The sequence below is a fragment of the Ambystoma mexicanum genome, chromosome 11 (genome assembly GCF_040938575.1).
Source record: "Ambystoma mexicanum isolate Mex_15411 chromosome 11, UKY_AmexF1_1, whole genome shotgun sequence".
Classification (NCBI taxonomy): domain Eukaryota; kingdom Metazoa; phylum Chordata; class Amphibia; order Caudata; family Ambystomatidae; genus Ambystoma; species Ambystoma mexicanum.
The window spans coordinates 1337943408-1337965380 of record NC_090934.1 but is presented as its reverse complement, the minus strand read 5'-3'; the positions used below and the strand labels follow the sequence as shown (position 1 = coordinate 1337965380).

At 41.2% G+C, this 21973-nt stretch overlaps 1 protein-coding gene across 1 annotated transcript in view; it reads right to left on the bottom strand.

The window, feature by feature from the left end:
• UNC13C (unc-13 homolog C) overlaps positions 1-21973 on the bottom strand; it is a 1404640-nt gene that overhangs the window by 902908 nt on the left and 479759 nt on the right. The window contains exon 10 of the mRNA XM_069624856.1: positions 9073-9214. Within this exon, the coding sequence (XP_069480957.1) occupies positions 9073-9214 (142 nt within the window). The remainder of the gene's footprint in view (positions 1-9072; positions 9215-21973) is intronic.

Genomic DNA, 21973 nt, shown 5'->3' with positions numbered 1-21973 from the left:
AAGCCATTGGTCATGGTGAGACCTGGTGGAGTGAATGCTGAAACACCAAGTTGTGGGGAGAACTGATCAAAGGAACGATGATAACTAGGGTCCTGATGGACTCACACAAGTGACTGCTGGAAAGAAGGGGTCACAATCAAGCCTGTATCAGAAAACCCTGAGGTCAGGGAGGAAGATCTACATTGGTTGCAATGGTCTGGGAGAGGTAGCTGAAGACAGCACCAGTGGTTAAAGGAAATCCAATGACACCACAGGAGAAGCTGAGAAGCCAAGCAATAAAATTGGAAGACAAAGGCACACATCAACAAGAAGACTGAAAAGCAAGAGACCTGGGAGAGGACTGAAGGATCAGAGTGAGAGCAGGAAGACCGCAGAGGATCCAGACCGGGAATAATCCCTTGGGAGCCTTCCCAAGATATTTTTCTTTCATTTTAGTTTGAGGGTAGGGATTAACTTTATACAATACGATTTGTAAACTCTTGTTGACCAAAACCTGGAACATTTTGTTTGGATTAGGGACTAGCTGGGATGTTTAGGGTTTATCAGGTAAAGATTTGACACTTTCTGTTGGCCACATCCTCCGGACCCATGTTATAATTTAGCGTGTCCTAAGAGGGACAAGGACTTCTAAGACTAAGTTAACCTTTATATTTTGGAACTCCACCCTAGAGATGGATGACACTGGAATGCTATTTTATTCCTTTCCTGTTCCAGGGACTCCCCGAAAACCTATATACATGTGTTCCATCTCAAACTTCTAAAAACACTTAAATAAACGTTTATGTTTAAAACAATATCTCTTGTCACATGGCATTTCTTGACCTCACCACATCTGTCGTTATCTAACATCCTATATTCACTGCCTATAACTCCATGTATCCGCTCTCCAGGACCTTCCAGATGTAGCTTTTGGAGTCTGTCCTAATTGTATCCATACAATTGTGTCCAATTTCTGTATCACATTGATGTACAGGGCTCTCCTGCTTCATAGCTAGGGGCACACTATAACAAACTTTAGCGCATACACACACCTACCCGAAGTCACACTCACACAGTCAATTACTGTTTTAAATAAAGTAACAACACATGGAATTGACCAAAAATACTCTCTTGGTGCTGATTTGAAGATTAATAGCATTGTTAAAAACTCTATGTATCATTTAAGACTACTGAGAAATATTAAAACTTGTGTCTCTGAGAAAAATTTCGTCACACTCACACAGTCAATTACTGTTTTAAATAAAGTAACAACACTTGGAATTGACCAAAAATACTCTCTTGGTGCGGATTTGAATATTAATAGCATTGCTAAAAACTCTATGTATCATTTAAGACTACTGAGACATATTAAAACTTGTGTCTCTGAGAAAAATTGCGAAACTCTAGCCCGAGCTACTATTCTGCCGAGACTTGATTGTTGCAATGCCCTTCTGGCTGGTGCTGGCGAAGGTGGTCTTCATAAACAACAGGTTCTGAAGAATGAGGCAGTTCACATTGCGAAGAAGATTTCTCGATGAGCACATATATCTGAATTTAGAAAAGAACTACATTGGTTGCCTGTAGCTGCTAGAATACAATTAAAGCTGATTACCCCAACACATAAATGCCTCTCTAGCACAGCGCCACCTTATCTTAAGGGAAGCCTAATTAAACAGGAGCCATAGAGAGTATTATGTTCAAGTAATAATAGCCTTCTTTCTTGTCCCAGAGTTCGGCGTGTGAACGGAAATGGTCTGTCTTTTCCAGTACAGGCAGCAAATACTTGGAACTCTTTGCCCAGGAAAGGAACCAGTTTCCATTTGAGAAGCTTTTGAAAACCCAGTTATTTGAATAACTGATCTCTGCCCGTTACTGTTTATTTTTTCATTATTTTTGTTCTGTCTTTGTTGTGCTGTCTAACATGTTTGTGTGCGCCTTGACGCCTGTGGGATATGAAGCGATATAAATAAATAAATAAAAATAAAATAAAATTTGAACCACACCACACCTAACCGACATAGTGTTTTTCTGTTTTTCTGCCATTTCTCTTTTTATATCAATTATAACAGGCATTTAGTCGTAGCTATCCCTGGAAATGGCAAATTAGGATTTTATTTTAAATGTTGTCTGGTCAACTTTCATCACTCATTTTTTGCCATTTCATTCTGAGGCAGTGCCACATGGAAACCTAATGTCTGGAGACTTGCCCCTTTTCTGGACATGGTAGGAAGTTGCAGCTTTAAAAATTATTCTTAACTAGGCCTGGGTGTTGGTTTGATGCTTGCTATCCTGCTTATTAGGCCAACGAGCTGTTTTCATAAATAACTAATTATTGGCTACTATGGTTACAACAATGTCCTCAATTTGAGAATGCTTCCCTTTCATGATAGTAAACTACAAATTGTGCAGAAGACACATCTTATGCATTGCTCAACGTTTCCATTTTCATGGTATGGAGTCATTTTCTCTGTTACAAAGTCAAACACTGGAACGTTTACTCTGATCTTAAGGTAAAATCATGATCATTCATGTGTATATTCATTTTTTAACAAGGGGAAAGGAGGTTGACTTTTTTTTATTTATGAATGTTGGAACTCCCTACTATTCTCTCTGTTAAAACAAGTTCACATTAATTTGGGGAAAAATAAGGCTTGGCTCAGCGCCCCGTAAAAAGGTGGTATGACCCAGTGAAACCTGTGTTGCCTGCTTCACATCCAGTAGCAAGACAGGACTGATGCTGTGGACATGCTTAATAAACTATATTAATAAAACGAATAAAAATTACTCTCAGGTACCTGCAATAATAACTACATCCATAAATTATACCATTAAATTAAACAGAAAATAAGATGGACACATCTACCGTATGAACATACATCAAGCTGCACTAGGACTTCAATAATGGTCAGTGACTGCACCCTAATCCTTTCTTCAACATCTCCCAAGATTGCAAAAATGATTGTACCTTCACAATGAAAGCACAGCTAACAGCCGCCGGCACATGCTCTCCCTCAAGGCACCATAGAAGCACATAATAATCAAGGACAGAAGCACCACAGCAATTTTCAAAGCCCTGCCTTGCTTAATGACCCACCACTTCTAGTACGAATATCCACATGGTTCTTGATTTTGCCAATAATGCCATCCCATGGCAGTATCTGTCTCCAATGTATCTTCTTCCACTCTGTGATCTCATAGGCTGATCTTATTTACTCATTACTTTACCTATTTCGCAAACTCTGCAAATCTGTCAAATCAGTTAAGGAGATCATCCCCATACCTGTTCTACCTGCTTAAAATGACACTCTCTCACTTATAAATTCAGATTTATTTTGGTTTTGTTTAGTGAGATTAAAATAATTTCCAATGTTTATCCTCCTTTGCAACACACTCTTGAATGAAGTACAACAAGGCCAAAGTACTCTTCAACCCAACCTCCAATTGTCCCACAATATGGATTATATAAAATCTGAAAACATTACACCGCCCGCTACTCCATCCACTGACTTGAGGTACCCAACAAGACTAGATTTTAAATCATGTAGTTCATTCAAAGAGGTCTATGATTTGCCACCCTCCCCCTGGCTACCTTGCGAGCCAATTCAAAAGATCCCCACCAGTAAGATTTCATCATACGGTCACAAGCTTGCTAAAAAACACATAACAGCGGCTCCATACAGAGAAGGGAAATTGCAAACATCTACAGGTGTAGACATTGTATTGCAAGCCTGAATACAGACGTAGCATAAGCTTCAATATTTCCAATCGATTCTGAAAACTAAATTCTGTAATCAGTAATGTGCAACATGTTCGTTCACTTTCATTTTGCAATGACGATCAGCAACATGAGTCTTCTATTAGATTGCCTGCTAACTTACAAACTCATTAGAAAACTACAATCTGAGATTTTAGCTCTCTACCGCTTTGAGCTCCTGGATGAACTAGTTTGCACCTTATTTCAAAATGTTGTCATAGCTACCTGCCAGATAGATAATCAGTGCAAATGCTATACCAAAACGACCAGGCTTGCTCATGCATTGAATTGATACTAATTAGGAGTAGGACAGGAATTACCTGATTGTACCATATAGCAAACATTTGCTCAAAAGATTGAAGAAATATTGAAAGCTAATTGTCTTTTTCTTATAGAAGATAACATGGAGCCGTTGCTGAGGAAGTGACTAACCAACATCACCCTCTTACCTGACAATTTCTCAGTTTGGTGCTACTCTCTATTGACGTATCCTGGAAAATCAGCATCGTTCAGCAAGTTTATAAACGTATCAATAAGAATGGAAGCAGTTCAGGACTCAAGCCATTTAACATCTCACGGTTGCGATACACATTCGACAACGCCTGGAACTAAAATTATACTCTTCTGTGCAATGGTGCAGAGAACTTTGAAATTCATTGCCAAAGACACTGAAACTATAATCAGTAAAATATCAACTAAAATAACAACATTGTGCATAAACACTTTTATCATTGACGCTAGAGGGCAATAGAGAGAAACCTGTGTAGTTTGGCGTCACCTGAGGGCAGGTTATGCATGAGGCATCAGTAACAAGACTCACACCTTCTGGCTATCTTTTCTGGGTCTATGTTAGGTTATTGAGAATGTGCCAGGGATTGTTCAGTATGGAGGAATGATATAGAAACATCTCATAAAGAATGCCTTAAAAATACTTTTCACAAGAATGATGCTAGACCATATGGGCAGGGTGGCAGAATCCCAGTGCCAATATACCATTCACAGGGTACACATTGGAGTGGATGACCACTCACCAAATCAAAAAACATTCACACTAAAGCAAAATCAGGATTAACTGGTGAAACTTGAAAAGCACAAAAAATCTGCAGACAAGTTTATTAAAGGTTGTTGCTGTTTGAGTTTTATAGTGCCTTCAGAATCCTTTACTAACAATTTCCCAACACAATTGTCTAAATGCAATTGGAGATAACAAGGGCACTAAATATTCAGTTTTAGCAGTTTAACCTTTTTATTATTGGGCACGCTATTGTATCTATAATAAAAAGGGTGCACAATGGATAACTTTCAAAACAGAGTTGGTGTGCCGTTGTTTTTTCTAAATAAAATGAGTATCACCAACATCAAGGTTCACAAACCTGCCGTTTCAGTTTCCATTACTAACCTGGAGATGTTCAGGTGATTTGAATTATATGCGTTTTTTCCTTCAAGTGTCTTAACCTGGAGAATTCACTATTGAGGAAATAGCCAATGATAAGGCACAGTGAAGGAAATAGCCATGTATTCAGGTGAAGCCGGCCTCTCACAAGGGCCCTCTACAACAGCATCGGAGTACCCCAGCTTGGCCTGTCTGGGCGCTGATGGCCCCCTGCTGCTGCTCTCCTTGTCTCCAACCACTCTCGGACATACGTGGTCTTCGCTGTCCTAAATCGTGAATGGCTGCAATTCTCACTGACATTTTCCAGTTAGGAGATGCTGCCGGGTGCACTCTATACCAGTCTGATCCCATCCCCCTCATCCCATTGCACACTGTACCACCTTCCCGGCATCCTCCCTGTTCATCTGGCCCTATTTGCCCTTTGTGCATCATGGATGCCAGCAATTGTGCTCCAGCTTCCCCCCTATTTCCTTAAATCTCCGACCTGTCCCCCATAGCTGGCTTTGCGGTATGCTTTCCCCTTGGCCTCTGCTGTCCCTGTCCTCAGGCCGTGTTTTTCATCGCACCTTCTCGCAACCGCAAATGATTCTGCACCCCTGCGGTGTACGGCAACCTCCTACGTTTTGCACTTAGCCTACCAACAACTTGTGTTTGACTCTTGCAACCTGGCAATTTGGGGCTTTGTGCCTATAAGCAGGCCTTGATTGTTCTAACAACTCTGGTGTGTTTTGCTCCTGTCAACCTATGTGCTACCACCGGTTGGCCTCAGCCAGCACGTGCGCTGTCTCACATTGTCTATGTTCTCACCCGCATGCCTGGCGTCGGCCACCGCACATTGAGGTGAGGCTTTCCAATCTGTGTAATCATACCTATTTTGTCTCTTATGCTCCCTTATGTAGGCCCCTACATCTGAGGGCAGGCTTTTCCAGTATGTGTATTCTCGCAAATTATATTTGCAACCTTATGTGTATTATTGCACTTCACCCATGCATCATGGCCTTTCTGTAACTAGTGCCTAGATGCCTGCCTCAGGGCTTTGTGCACTGAAATAAGTGCAAATAAATAAAACAAAACAAAAAATGATCCATACCACGTTCATCATCGATAACTATTAAATGAGATTACACAGAAATGCCTATGCCAGACGATTATGCCACCCTCATCCATTGCAACAGGAGCAGCACATGTTGCCAATTCCATTTTTTGTGCAACGAGAAACTATTGTAATCATCACAATATATTCCTCAAAATATGAATGGGGCCCCTTAAAGAAAAAAATATAGGGTGCAAAAGGATTACTAACTCTAAAAAGAAATACACATCAGGCATGTTAAGGGTTGACATTTAAAGATCCGATAAAGTTGAATAAAATCCGTCATTGATTTCTGCTAGGCAGTTTGAATTATATTGTGACTAGACACAACATCATTCCATCATTAATATCGGCCAACAAACCACCTGTTCAATTACAACTTTTAGGGATGCGCTCATTGAGGTTCTCGAGGAATTTTGACTCGTACAAATGGGCTTGTAATAGTAGCTACCTCTCCAGCTTGAAGAGTAGATTCCACTGAAGGTGGTAAAAAAGTGACACATTTGACAGCACAAAAACGGTGCTGACGTCAAAAACTAAAAAAGTCCATGAAGCAAACATAGAATGGATCCTGTCACAGTGACAAATAGATCAATAGGAAACTTGAGGTAAAGAGGGTCTCTTTTATGTTTTGTTTTGTTTTGTTTTATTTTATTATCAAAGCTCATGGTGGGGAGAATTCCTAAAGGAACCTTTGGGAGGATACTAAAATGACGCACAGATGTTTATGAACACAAAAGTGCAAGTGAACTTGAAGGGCACAAGGGAATAGTACAAGGACACCCCTAATCTAAATAGGACACACTTCTCTGAATCAAAATGTCCCTAATCTAGCAACGTCAAAAGACAAGACTGTCACGTTGCAAATGTGTTCGTAGAGTCCCTTGCAGGTGTGCTTTTAAGTGCCTTCACAAACATCCTATCACTCCTGGGGCCTGCGCTCTGTGCATAGTTGTTGAAAGCTTTTTCAACCCCACATTCTGGGAAGATTCACAGGATGTTATCATTCTTTTGGCTGTGGTCTGGTATTCTGGCCCTGTGAAATGTTCAATCTTTCTACTTCCATGTGCTCTGGCTTAGACCAGGATTTAGGCCATGTTGCAAAAAGAGGTTGTGGGAAGGACATTGGTTCTTCTCTTTTTCCCTACCCTCCTGTTATAACTGTCCTTCTCTTGTCTCTCCATTCTTCTCCAGTATGTCATATTCTCTTCCCCTCATACACCCTCTTCACACTCCTGTTGTAGCTCGTGTGCTACCTATGATTCCAAACTGTCCCTCATACTTCTCGCTCACATACACAGAATTTCATAATTACTTATTTGCGGCCTACTTGGCTATAGAGTTTTTCACAAGACTGCAACAGAGTCATTGGTGGCTCTGTCGATTGTATTATTGCATAAATGTAGGCAATCCATACATCAAACCAGAACTACGGATAAAGTAAAGATAAGAAAAAAAGGAAAATGGTGCTGGTTGGCAATGAATCTAGTTATTATTAGTTTTCAACTACATTAATAATCCTGTTGAATATAGAGATTAATACATTATTTAATTTAAGGCAATTTTAACAATGACCTAATCTAATAGGGATTGTTCATTATTGCTTTCTGATGGATTACTCTTGCTTTCATGTTTAAATCTCAATCAATGTGTTACTTTTATCAAAAAGGCACATAAAAGAATGACCTATTTATTTGGAATCAGATTGCATAATTCCCAGTTCAATCACCATTCTTGGAAGTATACATTAACAATGAACATGTACAAAAGCGATAACAGCACTAATACTGTGAGTTTAAAAGAGTCAATATAAACAAATATGATGCAAAATCACATGTAAAAACAATAATTGAAATCAATAGACATGTTGAATACTATCAGTTCACAATTCCATTCAGTTATCTACCTTCTAGATCTATTGTTTATCAATTTGCTGGACACAAATCTCAGTGAATTCAACGTTATTTGTGTTTCCTGCATATGCTTTTAAAAAAAAATCTAAACTGAAATGTGTTCCATAAGAATAATGGATCCATCCCTCCCCCAGTGGAGCTTGTAGTCCCCTGAATGGCACTTGTGGTCACGCAAGGCAGCGTCAGAGTCATTAGTGGTTCTGCCAAGGGGATAGTGTTAGGTTGTTTGCAATTAGTGTATGTGGGTTACTCTGTCTCCTTCCAGGTGTCCTCCCTTATAGTTTCAGAAGCCCCTGCTGTGTCTTGAATGTCTTCTCCAAATCAATATTTTTTGTTTCCGCTTAATGGCTGAAACATTGCAATTAGTCACTGTCACTCTAGGATCAGGTGGTTCAAAGAAGAGGGTTGCCTGACCCAAAAGCGGCTTTCCTGCAGTTTCTCATTTGTGTGTCCACCTTGTGCCCATATGCTGCTTGCGGCTCTCAGATGATTCAGTTTGCAAGGCTCCTGCTGGTCTTTCCCTATGGGAGGGTGTGTGAGAAAGACCACAGGTTCCCCAGGCTGGCTAAGTTTTGGAGGAGTCTGCTCTTCCACTAATTACTGTGTGGTCTGTGGTTACCTTCAAAGGACAACTTTAGATATAACTAATTTTCCCTTTGCGATTCTCCCACTATGGGTGTTGGTCTGCCCCTGCTGAGCAGGTTAGGGAGGGGAGAGGGACTCTGGGGGAATCGCCCTTACACCAACCACTTCAAGGCCAGCATCGCAGAGCAGACAGTGTTTGCTGGTCCCGTTTTATGCTTAGCCCCCTAACTCTTGCATAAGACATTAGACATCATCCCAAAACATGCTTAGGCTTCAACACTTTAAACATTACATTTAATTTAACTATATACCAATATGATGATCAAAAGTTGATTTGAAAATCTACTTTACTTACAAATTAAATTTTTCATCCCATACTGGATTCAGATTTCCAAAAATTGTTTTCGTTCTTCTTTTCGTTTTTCCAACTTGTACGGTAACATATGGATCACTGGAACCAGTTTTGTCTTTTGCTTGTAAGCCTTGGGCACACACCACTTGGGGAAAAATATGATCAATATTATCATTTAAAAGCACTGAAGAGACAAAGAATTACATGAATATGAAGCCAACATGCAATTCATGAAACAACACATCGCACCTTAGTTGATGATGTTAATTTTAATGCTGTGTTTAAGAAACCAGTATTCTCTCAGCTATAGTCCTCAGTTGGAGGGGCTTCCCATATCTACAATTAATTAATTCCTATTTCTTATATCTCGCTTAATACTGAAGAGCAATCTCTAAGTGCGGCACCGGGATTTGAAACTGTGTTGCTCTGTGTTAACTTGCTTCCAAGAACAACACGTTGCCCTGCTTCCGAGAACAAGGCGTTGCCCCTGGGCTATTTTCCCAGTCTGATTAAGTGGCCAGATTCCTGCACAGGAAGCTCTACAAACAAGGCATTATTGGAGAAAGGATTTGCAGCAGCAACAGCTGAAGTGCAAGGTCTGTAGAGATTGTAGTGTGGGAGTGTTTTATCAGAAATTAGACTGAACACGATCATCTAGTTTCCACAGTTATTCAGCTAATTATCTGCTAATCCGATGGGTTTGGCTATAAATAATAGCTTTTACTAGAACCATTTACCATTATAGAGTTTAGACCTTAAAATATATGGAGTATCCTCATTACCTTAGATATCTTTCAATACCTGTAAAGTTTCCACAAATGTGTAATAACATCTGATTGTGATGTGACTTATGAACATCTAAACCAACATTGAAGGAAAATCAATCCATATTACAGAGGTATATACATTTTTCATACTATCAGTTAAGAGTATTAAACGGGTATGCTCAATAGATTAGACAGGTAAATACTTTGATCAATGTAATTATTAACTATATTTGCATTCTTCATATACCAGCCTGAGTAGGTATTGGAGTGTTTGGTCAATCTGACATCAGTGTCTAAGGTATTCAAATATAATGTTAGGTAACACCATTGTGTGACAGTCATACTGGAGAATGTAATAGTTAGTATTAGTGCCATGTAGGCATTATGCATAATATTGGCGTTTCCAGAGTCATTGAATTCATCACATCAGTGTCCCAATCATGTAACAAATGTTCACACCAATACTTATTTCTTCTTTAAGACGGTCTGATGAACTGAAAGTCATTCTCTTCAGTCACCCACACAGACTTACAGACAAGATCATAATGTATGGAGGAAAACATACACAGTGAGGGTTAGAGGAAGAATGGCTGAATAGCCACAGCTTTATGAAACCGAGTAAATAATCCCTTCTCAGAACTGCCCCCAGAATTTCCACTTAAGCTGCATCTTGCACTATCTTTGATATTTTAATGGAAAAACACATTGAAACTCTTAAGGCTAAAATGTACTGGGCCTCTGTGCCAACCATGGCCAAAGCTGTATCTACATGAGACAGAATCCATCTGCAAGGGCTAGTTCCTGCTGCAACACTGTCCAATCTACTCCTCAAATAGCCTACCTTGTGCTGATCTTCACACGTGTACTGAGATGATCTAACTCAGCACTCGCTTTGGCCCTCCATCAATATTCGCCTGAAGAGGCCTCCTCCATAGGCCCACATTTAACATTTGGCTTATGTGTATGGACGGGTGCCCATCGCCACTCTAAGCTTTTCTCTTTTCCTAAACATCAATCTGATTTGGAACAGGCACATATGAAAGCATCTGTGTCAGTAAAAGTTGCCTGTTGTTACCAACAGGTACCCACAAAAGCACTCTATATAGACGTATACCAAACTCAATCAATATATTCTGTCAAACAAAACTGTTATTGATCAAGCATTAATCAATACAGAAATCAATTGGGTTTACTTTGTTATCTCAACATCTTTTGTATTTGATTGGCAGAATTAAATTGTATTTTTTCTTTAATGCAACAAGGCTGTATGAAACATATTGATTGAGTTTGGGATACTTCCTTGTAGAGTGCATTTTGGGGTACCTTGATATGATATGATAGGTTATTTATAACGCATTTAATACCCAGAGGTTTCTAAGCATGGACCCAGGGATCGAACCTGTTTTGCACCGTGTTGTCTTGCTTCCAAGGCGAGCATGTTGCCACTGAGCTATCCTCCTGAGACAACAGGAAACCTTTGAAGTTTTGCATGTTTTCAGGTCGCATGTGATCGGGGGCTCGGGGGGGAGCTTTACCCAATTGCACCAGAAAAGGGTTGAATGAAATTTAACTATTTTTTAAAAGTGATTACTTTGTTATTATATAAATAGATTATATTCAGTTGTGCTCCTGTCCTCGTAGTTGCATCTGTGTCAGTGCCACTACCTATACATTTTGCATCTGTTCTTTTATCCAAGGTTGGTATCCGTGTAGTCATACAGCTGTACCTTCTAACTGCCAGGGTAATACGGCACATATAGTAATTACAACATTCAGACACTTAGACGAATTCAGCAAAGGTGGGTCGAGACTGTGTTTCTGAAAATGTACCATGGCTTTTACATTGTCTGGGAAGACAACAGTTACGGAAAACAATTATTTCTACTTACGCTGTTACAACAGCTGACTCTGCAGTCCTCCACATTCAGGATGTTATATCAGCAACCACGGTGGGGGCACTATCCAAAAGAAATGCACACAATGTGGGCTGTACTTGTTAGTACAAGCCCACATTCCCTGCATAGATCTATACATATTCCTCCATTTATTTTTGCAATTTTATTTTTGCCAGATGGCATTTTGCCAAACATTATTTTGCCGATGTTTTCTCTTTTTTCAGCTGCAAAAAACTGGAGCAACCTCTTGCACCCTCACTTCCACCCCCCACGGCCTCTTTCTATATACCTTACCCGAATTTATCACCTAGAGGCTTGTGTTAAAAAAAGTTGCAAGAAATGCAGCAAGAAATATTCAGCAAAAAATGGGTACTACACTCAATAATAAAGGGAAGCCACCATTGCTTGTTCCTGTCAAGGCCATATCGCCCAGAGTCGTTCACTTAATACATTTGAGGCCTTGGCATGGACGACACCCACTCTCACATCATTTCACAGTTCACAGCTGGCCTTGTAGACGCAAATTTTTTGTTTAAATTCAGTTTAAATTATTTGAATAATAAACTTGTTATACATTTGTGTAAATCAGTTATAGCAGACGGTCCATTTTTTCAGGACTAGCGATGCTGGAAAACCTTATAGAGTTTTTGTGTGAGGGGGTTGGAGGCAAGTAAACAACACGTATCATCTTGCTCTTTATTGTATTACACACTTGTAGACGCAAGCTCAGGGCCGGTGGTACCACTACGCAAGGTTTGGTGGTTTCCTATAATGTGAAAATGTTAGAGCGGCAAATGCATGATTTTCTGTATAATATTTATTATAATTTATTCTCTTTCTCTTGTGAAGCAGGCAGCACTCTGAGCTACATGATATCTCTGCAGGACTTCAGTAGCAGCAGGCAGCTCAGCAGGGCCCGCTGAGCAGGCACTGCACCGTGAGGTTCGGGTTGGACTCGGGTGTGAGAGTGTGGGCGTGGTACGCTGTGCCATACGCAGGGCCTCAGGCAGGACCTGCGCATTGGCACTTCACGTGCCCAATGCCCTCGTGACTGATGCTCACTCATGCAAATGTTCTTTCTTCTCCAACCTATGGACGAGTGGACGGTCTCCTGGTGACTTCACCATCTGTCGTGGCTTGCCGTGCTGCATACTAGCGGGAGCCTTGTGTATCACGACAGAAGGATTTGTGATACTCTGAGTATTACGAAGTTCCAATTGAAATGTTAGTCTTCTGTTCCGAACAGGTACGATTTACAGCTAATATCATGCTTTCTGCCATGTTCCATATAGCGCACTGTTGTTATTTTCACGCTCTGTCTCCATTCATTATTATGACAGACACGCGTCTGGATTTTGCAGGGATGGAGTGGCGACAACAATTCAAATGTGTTCATGTCTTGATGTTTAAAAATAAATGTGACAGTGCAGGAGAACGTTTCTCCACTTGGTGTTTCACAGGGGTTCTGGGCTGCTTGCCAAAATGCCGGTCTGTTGGTATCCTGAAGTTTGGGGAAAAGCGAGAGGTGGGTGGGAGGAGAGTGGGTGTGATTTGATCAGAAAATAGTTGGGATACGTGGAGTGAAACGCACAACAGCGGGGTTGGTGTACAGAAAAGCAATCCGGCGTACTTGGGGAATACAAGTTGACATGACAGGGGGCAGCAGGGTATGTATTGAAGCATGTAGTCAGGCCAGCAGCAGGGCAATGGAACCTAGATTCACAGTGGATCAGCAGCATGGTATCAGTGCTTGTATGCGCATCAATTTGTGTGTGATACGTATTGGGGCATTAACTGGCCATGCATTCAGATTTAATAATTTCGGGAACACTTGCTGGCCTTGTGTGTGATATGTTCAAGGGCAGCATCTGGGAACTGACAGTGGGAAATGCATTCATGCCTGTTAAGCATAGACCAGCAGCAAGCCATTCATCTGTGTGAGTGATATGTACTGGGATGTAAGGCATTGATTCATGTGCTCCATGTAGAGCTACCGCAGAGCATTGGCTGGTGTAGCAGCATGCCATTTGTGGAATGTGCAGGGTTAGCAGAGGGGTTGGCTTCATATTATAGCCTTACTGAAGCAGTTAATGGAGCCATGTGTGTGAGTACTGTGGAATTCCTTCAAGATTGGAAAAGGCTGCCGTGCTTTGATTAGCAATGTTGAGAGATGACCAGGAGATGGGACGGGTATTCAATCTCATGGGTTGCCTACGATGTCCACAGAATTTGAACGACACACATTTTATACGTTTTATGGGATGCCCTGTGGGTTTTGGTAGTATGAGCAGCATTGTATGTGTAGGTACAATACCACAGCCCCAGGGCAGTATTTACCACTAATCGCCAAATACAAAGTCCTCCATCAGCATGGCACTGCATCTGCAGTACTAAGAATATGACAATGATGTTATGAAAGGTTGTATTATGCAGGTTTTTAAAGTGCCAGCTTCCCCTGGCAGGCGGCCTCTTGGTGCTGCACCTGTGGCCGCAGGTCAAACGCAGGTTGGTTGGGACCCGATTGTGTGAAGAGCCAAGCCTTGATAAAGTGTGACAGGATACATGGACGCCAATGTTTGTGCCGTTCAGAGGGTGTGTGTCCCAGCAGGGCTAGAAGGAATGTAGCATGCGCTCTTATGTGTATTCTTTGATGGTGGGGGGTTGAAAGGGACTTCAAATAGATCTTGGGTAGGGGAGGTTTCTTGAAGGGATCGCGCTCACTGACCAACTTTGCTACAAGTATTTCAACCAGGTTATCATGTTCCAAGTGCTGACACCCGCAAAATGTTAAGAAAATGGGGACTATTGGTTGGGAAGAGTTAGGACCTAGAGTGGGGGGGACCAATCTGACACTTTGCCTACGGTGTCAAAATTCCTTTCACCGGCCTGGCAAGCTTGCCCACGTCTGCCCTCATCACAAACAGCACATATAAAGCAGGTTTCCACTCTTCTAACATAAGAGAAACAGAGAAGACCTGGGGACACTGCATAGAATCGAAAAAAGGTCCTGGCCACGAAGGCACTCAAACAAATCCAATTCGTTTTTATGTGTTGCAAAACCAAAGCCAAATAGCTGCTTCTTCCCTCATTTCAAGACAAGAGTACTTGCCACTCCGCAATGTCACAATGGTGCCTTTGAATACCCATCAGGCCCTATCCTCCTCATCTCATTTGAACCCTAATTCCCTTCTAAAATAACTTAGTGGGTTACTGTACCTGTTTCAGGGACCTCAATGAAACCAACTGGCCTTCCTCAGTCTTTATGCATTTCAGGTTTTATCAACGTGTACCATTAGAGACGGGTATTACAAGTGCAAAAATCCAAATGCTTGTGGTCTGTGAAATACAAATGGACGTTTTTACTTTCAGCAGTGTGTTTTACTACTGCTTTATTTCACACAGAAACCTTACCTATTGATAAAATGTTGCTTCTTTCTAATAGAGTGTATGCATTTCCATGGGATTATTACAATGTGAAATGTTACAATACTGATTTTGATAGCTCCTTTACTAGCCTGCCTCCAGTATGCAGGTCATTTGCTTTACATTGATGTATTGGCTTTAACTCTACATAGGTTATTTGCCTGTGCAAGGCAGGTAACGATGAAATAGGATTTCTCTAGTCCCATTTCAGTTTTCATTACCTCTAATTAGTGGAAACTGAAAAAGGATGTCTCTGCTTGCCCCTGTTTCTCGCCTCAATAGCCAATGAGGCGGGTCTCTTTGGGGATGTCGCTAGCTCTTGGACCTGATGGGGAATATTAAAATATGGGTGAATAGATTCAGCATCCATATACATGCACAGAAATAAAAGATCCTATGAAACATCATGGAGCAAACCAAAGAGCGGTCCTGTGTAATGAAGGGTTTCCCACAAATGACCAAAAAGGCCCCACTAACTACACTTTAGTCAGATTATAGCAGACTTCTCATAGACAAGCATATATGTACTCTTAACCTAACCCAGCAGCATCTAAGATCAGTAGAGTAAAATAGTACAAGTGTTTATAGTGATGAATAAACGATAGCCATTATTTTACATTGGCTGAATACAATATACGTAGGACACACAATCTAGTAAGCTTCTCTCAAAGCACAAACACCTCCCCATCACCCCTCAGCACAGAACAACAGCCAGTCTCTCACAGAAAGGCACACACACACATTTCAAGTTGCAACAATTCACACAGTCAAAGGTTGATTGCAGTACAATGATTGGTCACAAAAGCTTTCTGAGGGTTTAGTGTGTGGTAGTGAAGTCACACAAGAGCAACAAGAAAAAATACTAGACCCCATAGTTTAAGGACAAGACACTGTACACTGATTATCCAGGATGCCTTAGGTTTACAGAGTTCCCACAACAATGTTAAGAGAGTTATAACAATTTATGTCACTAGGCTGAACAGTCAAAATGAAACTTAATGGAGGTCATAAGCTGGCAGGAGTCGAGTAACAAAATATGAAGAAGGATGGAAGCAGAGCTAGAACATTTATATCATAACACTGCCCCCTGCAGGGTAAATTGCACTTGTAGAATTCTCTGGGTCAAGGAATCAGTTATACAAAGCACCATAACACACAAAGTAGCCCTAATCAGAATTAGAAACCAATATAGAGGCTTACATCTAACTCACATTGTGAGAATACAGAAGTAAAAGGGACCCTTCATGAAGCCATACTTCACATCAGTACCACTGCCACTGCACTAGAACCACATGAGATTCAGTAATCAGTGTAATTGAATACACCTAATTCACATCACATTAATTTAATAGCGAATACTGTCAATCTCGTGATAATGTATAATCTTCAAACACTTTTATATACATACTAACCAAAATACTCGGCATTGCCCAGGCTTTCATTCCCTCACAGGTACAGGTAACTGTGCAAAATTTGGTGCAGATTGCAGTAACGGGATGCAATTGTATAAGGAACAATGCTTCGCCAAGCCACAAACCCACAAACAAATTCTGACTTTTGTTGAAATCGGGGGGAAAGGGGTGGGGTGTCCAAATGTCATGTATCCAGTAATGACTGGAGGGTCCTAACAAGTGACTGTGTAATATTTGGTGCAGATTGGTGAAACAGTGTGGTATTGTATAGGGAACGTACACGAAGCCACAAACCCACACCTACATTTTCACTTTTGCTGAAATCCAGGGAAAGGTATGGGGTGTCCTGCCATCATGTAGCCAGTAATGTCTGGAGGGTCCAAACAGGCGGTTGTGCAAAATGTGGTCCAGATTGGTGAAACAGTGTAGAATTGTACAGGGAACCTAAGTGAAGCCACAAACCCACAAACACAGAGACATTTGCTGAAATCTGGGGAAAGGGGTGGGGTGTCCAAATGTCATGTGGCCAGCAATGTCCAGAGGGTCGTAACAGGTGACTGTGCAAATGCTGGTGCAGATTGGTGAAATGGTGTAGAATTTTATAAGGAACATACGCGAAGCCACAAACCCACAAACACACACCACCATTTGCACTTTTGCTGAAATCCGGGGGAAGGGGTAGGGTTTCCAGATGTCATATAGACAGTAATGTCCAGAGGGTCCCAACAGGTCACTGTACAAAATGTGGTGTAGATTGGTGAAACGGTGTGGAATTGTATAGGGAGCATACGCGAAGCCACAAACCCACAAATGTTCACTTTTAAATAGATAGATAGATAGATAGATAGATAGATAGATAGATAGATAGATAGATAGATAGATAGATGGATAGATAGATAGATAGATAGATAATGGACATTTGCACCACCCAGCACGTAAGGTCAGAGGCAGATCAGATGAGCTAATGGAAACAGGAAGGATATGCAGGTAATTCTTCCAACAATGGAGTTGCAAAATGAACTGATTTTATGCAGTTCGCAATTGTGGGAGCAGTTTGATGGTTCCAATCACTGAGGAAAATAGGAAATTGTTTAAAGAGTTATATTTTATGTGTCACACTGTCACATCTCACAAAGTTAATTGGTCAAACTGTCTGTAATCATTCACTACACGTCTACCCCTCCTGGAGCAACCAATGGTAAAATAATTTCTGTGTGATACATGTGTCTAATGCTTCTGTCCAATTGCAGGGCATGAGAAGAGAAATTACTTCACTGTAAATTAGCTAACCGAGCGAGCATGTCACTTTACAACGTGGTTAGAATAGGCCAATGAATGTACAAAATATATAGAAGTACCCATATTGTCAATCACACAAGCCAAGGAATAGTGATGAAGTTTGCAACAATTGTTGTCTTTTTCCTTTCTGTAATTGCGATATAACCTGCCATTTTGACTATTTTGAATGTCTGTTAGGTAGTTCCCTACCCTGGCAGTTACAATACATTTTTGTTTTTCTCATATCTCGTGTGTCACATTTGTTGGCTCTTTAGATTAGTTTTATTGGTAGAAAAGGTATCTGCCTTACATTTTGGTGGCCATTATGGAGAATCCAGGTTGTTCCGGAAAACTGTGGGCTCCTCTGCCGCACTTTGGGGACAAGCAAGGCCACCCTGGGGGGAACAGAGGATTGTGTAACTTCCACGAGGAAGGTAGCAGGTGCCAGTGTTAAACCAGACAGGGCTGCCTGGTCACTGCAGGCTCAGGGTCACCCCTCTAGTACAGGCTATTGAGGAGAGAGGCAGTCCGGGAGGCCTCGGTTGACCGCAGCGAGTCAGTTTAATTAATGTATTAATACGAGAATTAGGGGGAAACGTAATATAAATGCAGAAGTAGAGTGAATGCTGGTGTGAGTGACATCATTTCTTTTGGTGAAGTTTTTCTTTTTTCCTTATAGTAGAAAGTGAAAGTGAAGAGGCCTCCTGTAGCGAGGAGCTGGGATGTCACATTAAAAATTGGTAAGTGGAGTGTACACATCGCTCACTAAAGGAGGGATGCACAGCACTGCTTTAGAAACATGGGAGGTTCTGCTGTAGCGAGCAAGGATTGTATCCCCACATGTAGTAAAGGGTGCAAGGCAGACAATAGTAGAACATGACAGACCTGTGATTTTGTATTCTCATTCGCAATGTACATATTATACCTAGTTTTGAAAGATTAGAGACCTATAACACAAAAAGGAGGTAGGGGGATAAAATTATACTGCTACACCAATTTCACCCCACCCCCACGAAATAGGTACTGCCTATGAAATCTAAACAACAGGTACTGGTGAGCAGTTACTGAACTACAGGGGGAACACACCCACTCTTTAATCAAACAGAGGAGAAAAGATGATGCCACGATTGCCCCTGTTTCCATTATTTCTCCCACGGTTGTTGTTCCCCTTACCACCATGGTCCTGATTTTAGCCACCCCTACTGGACCCTGCATCTCCATAGTTGCTTCTGTCGCACGAACCGAAGGATATATCTCTGACCGGAACTATCTTTTTCTTGTTCAAAGCAACTGAATTCTGTGGGTCATCAGGTTTGAAATCTTCCTGTGTTTGATATAACGCTTTTTCATGTGTGAAGTTTAGAAGGTCTTTGTTCGGTCTTCTCACGTGATCCTTTAAGGTGTCTTCCTTAAAGGAATTCATTCCTAACATCAATTATCAATTTGTTTTTTATAAAGATCCTAGGTGATAGCTTTTTAATTTCTTCTTCAAGAGTTTTAAGGTCCACCAGAATCTTCTCTGTCATCTCGTTAGCGGTGTCGACGATTAGAATCATCCAATCGAGTACGCATTTCGTTGCCACATAGCTTCAATGGAGTACAACATTTTTGCTGTCTAAAAAGAGTTTCGGCTTGTTTCATACTATTAATCCTTGTGGTAGAATGCCCTTCCTGAGGTACTCAAGCATAATTGAGCCATGTAGCTCTGTCCGGATGAGCCTTTTCTTTAGTTGTGTCAGTTCATCCCACTTTGAGATATTCATTGTGGCTTTGGATGAGCCTCCCAATGTGAAGGCTTTCTTAAGTAGCTTGGTTACATAATCATCAGTCTAACTACTGCACTTCCCGAAATCCATCCTTGTCCTGGGACTAGAGATCTAATTAGAGTCACTACAAAATAGATGAACCCAAGGCCTATACTCCTTCTACCTGGGTAGTAAAGGAGGCGATGGATCAGTCTGCAAATGGGCTGAGGGGGACATTCTTAAGCAGTGCTGGGATACCTTTGTGGTCAAGATCACAACTCACGGTCACCGGAGCCGTACTGGGAACTTATAACACAAAAAGGAGGTAGGGGGATAAAATTATACTTCTACACCAATGACACCCCCCCCCCCCCAAAACTGGTACTTCCTATGACATCTAAACAACAGGTACTGATGAGCAGTTACTGAACTACAGGGGGAACACACCTGCTCTCCAATCAATCAGGGGAGAAAATATTAACCACACTGCGGCTGATGCTGTGTGTTGACCAAATTGCTAACAAAGGAAAATTAAACCAATTCTTAGACCACACGAATAATAGAAAAATATACAATTTTATTCATGAACATCAAAAACATGAAAAATCTATACAAAATGTAATTCAATATACCCTGTAACTTTGGTTTGTTTAACAGACATTGACGGGCAAAAAAAAAATGCAAAGGGGAACAAAAACCCCAATCAGTGGGTGTTCATGCTTAAAACCTACAATAGATGAAGCTAGTCAGTCAACCGAAGGTTTCAGTTGTTAACTGAAAGTGTAAGGAAATTCCAAATATCCATTCAATACCATACCACACCATTCCCATTCAAACCGACATGTTTCATTCCTCACACACTTCTCATACTATAAAATCAAGGGAAATTCTTCAGGGGTGCTGATTTGCCTGTAAACAGTTAGCAATGCTTCATATGATAAACTAGAAGATCACAAATGTCTTGAATTAAAGACCCTTCTAAATGAATCAAATAACTGGTCCTCCACAACAATAGGCTACTGATTCCTACTGCTTCGACCCTTGTTGTCTGGTCGATTATCGAGACGGCGTGTTCCCACCTGTAACAGAAAGGAGGACAGGGGTAAGTGTAAACCGCATGCCCTACAGGGCTACTAAATTAGCCGTTGATTATAAGTTGATTACAGACTATCAACATACTACTTAGAGTGCTTAATACTCTACAACCACAAAGGTTACCACAGAACCTTTATTACCGGGCTTACGTCAAGGATAATACATAAAGAAGTCAGTCACCAGTGAAGAATACTGTGTGGAACCCCAAAAAGCTGGATTGTGATGCTGTACTTCCAGCTCCGTGTTGCTCACACTCACGAGTCGCCAGTCGAGTGTCTGTGGCTAGATCAGATCATGCCCCTAATTTGTGAACAGCAAATCGAACACAAAAGGACACATGTGAGGGGCAATCATGCAAACGTTCTACTCATATACTTGAAGGACAAAAGGGTTACTTAGGGAATATAACTAACCAGAAGCTTGTAAATAAAATATCTTGAACTAGAGTCCGTGTGGGAAATGGTACTTCAACCGTGTTGCAACTTGTTCTTAGTTCTGACTGGAAATAGCGTGTCTAAAAACACACAACCAACGAACATGTTAAACTGTGTTGTTGTGGCGGGAGTAAGCACACCAAAGGAAAAAATAAAGGCGAAACAGAGAGGGGAGACACTGCATGTCTCAACACAGGAGAACATGCTATTTACCTGTCTGGAATGACGTGCTCGACCCACATCAAGGATTGGTAAAGAAGTGACCCTCGCCGTATTCCATCAGATCAGCGTTCTGGTGTACGGTGCAATGCCGCTGATGCTAGTCCGACTCAAGCACCATCAGTAAACAGAACCCTGCAAATACCCCGAGGCACTAGTTAATCATAAGGTGCGGTTTTGAAATTAAACCAGCTATATACTGGATAGAATTGATCAATCAGGGTGTTACTCTGTGCGCAAGTATAATAGTATAATAGTGACTACGAAAGCTTACTATTGATAAAGTTTGAAATGGGAGTCGTGATGCCCTCACTCTTCATCTGTCACTGCAGCTGCTGGCACGTGTTTCTTGCTCACTCATCCCTTTCGTCTACGTGGTCGGAATTACAGAGGAAATTTAAACCCGAAAAAAAACATGTGACGTTTAGTTGCTAATTGACCAAAATCAGGTGAAACAGTAATAGTACTTCTGGAAGGCTGCGTATCGCTGAGTCTGCTGGTATCTGTACTCTACATCAAGCCCATCTCATGTTCTCTGTTTCTGAGAATGAACACCCGCAGAGAGGTACCTAGGCATGGCTCTGTAAAGCGCGGATAAGGTAACGCAAGCAAAATCGTTATATCATATGCGCGATC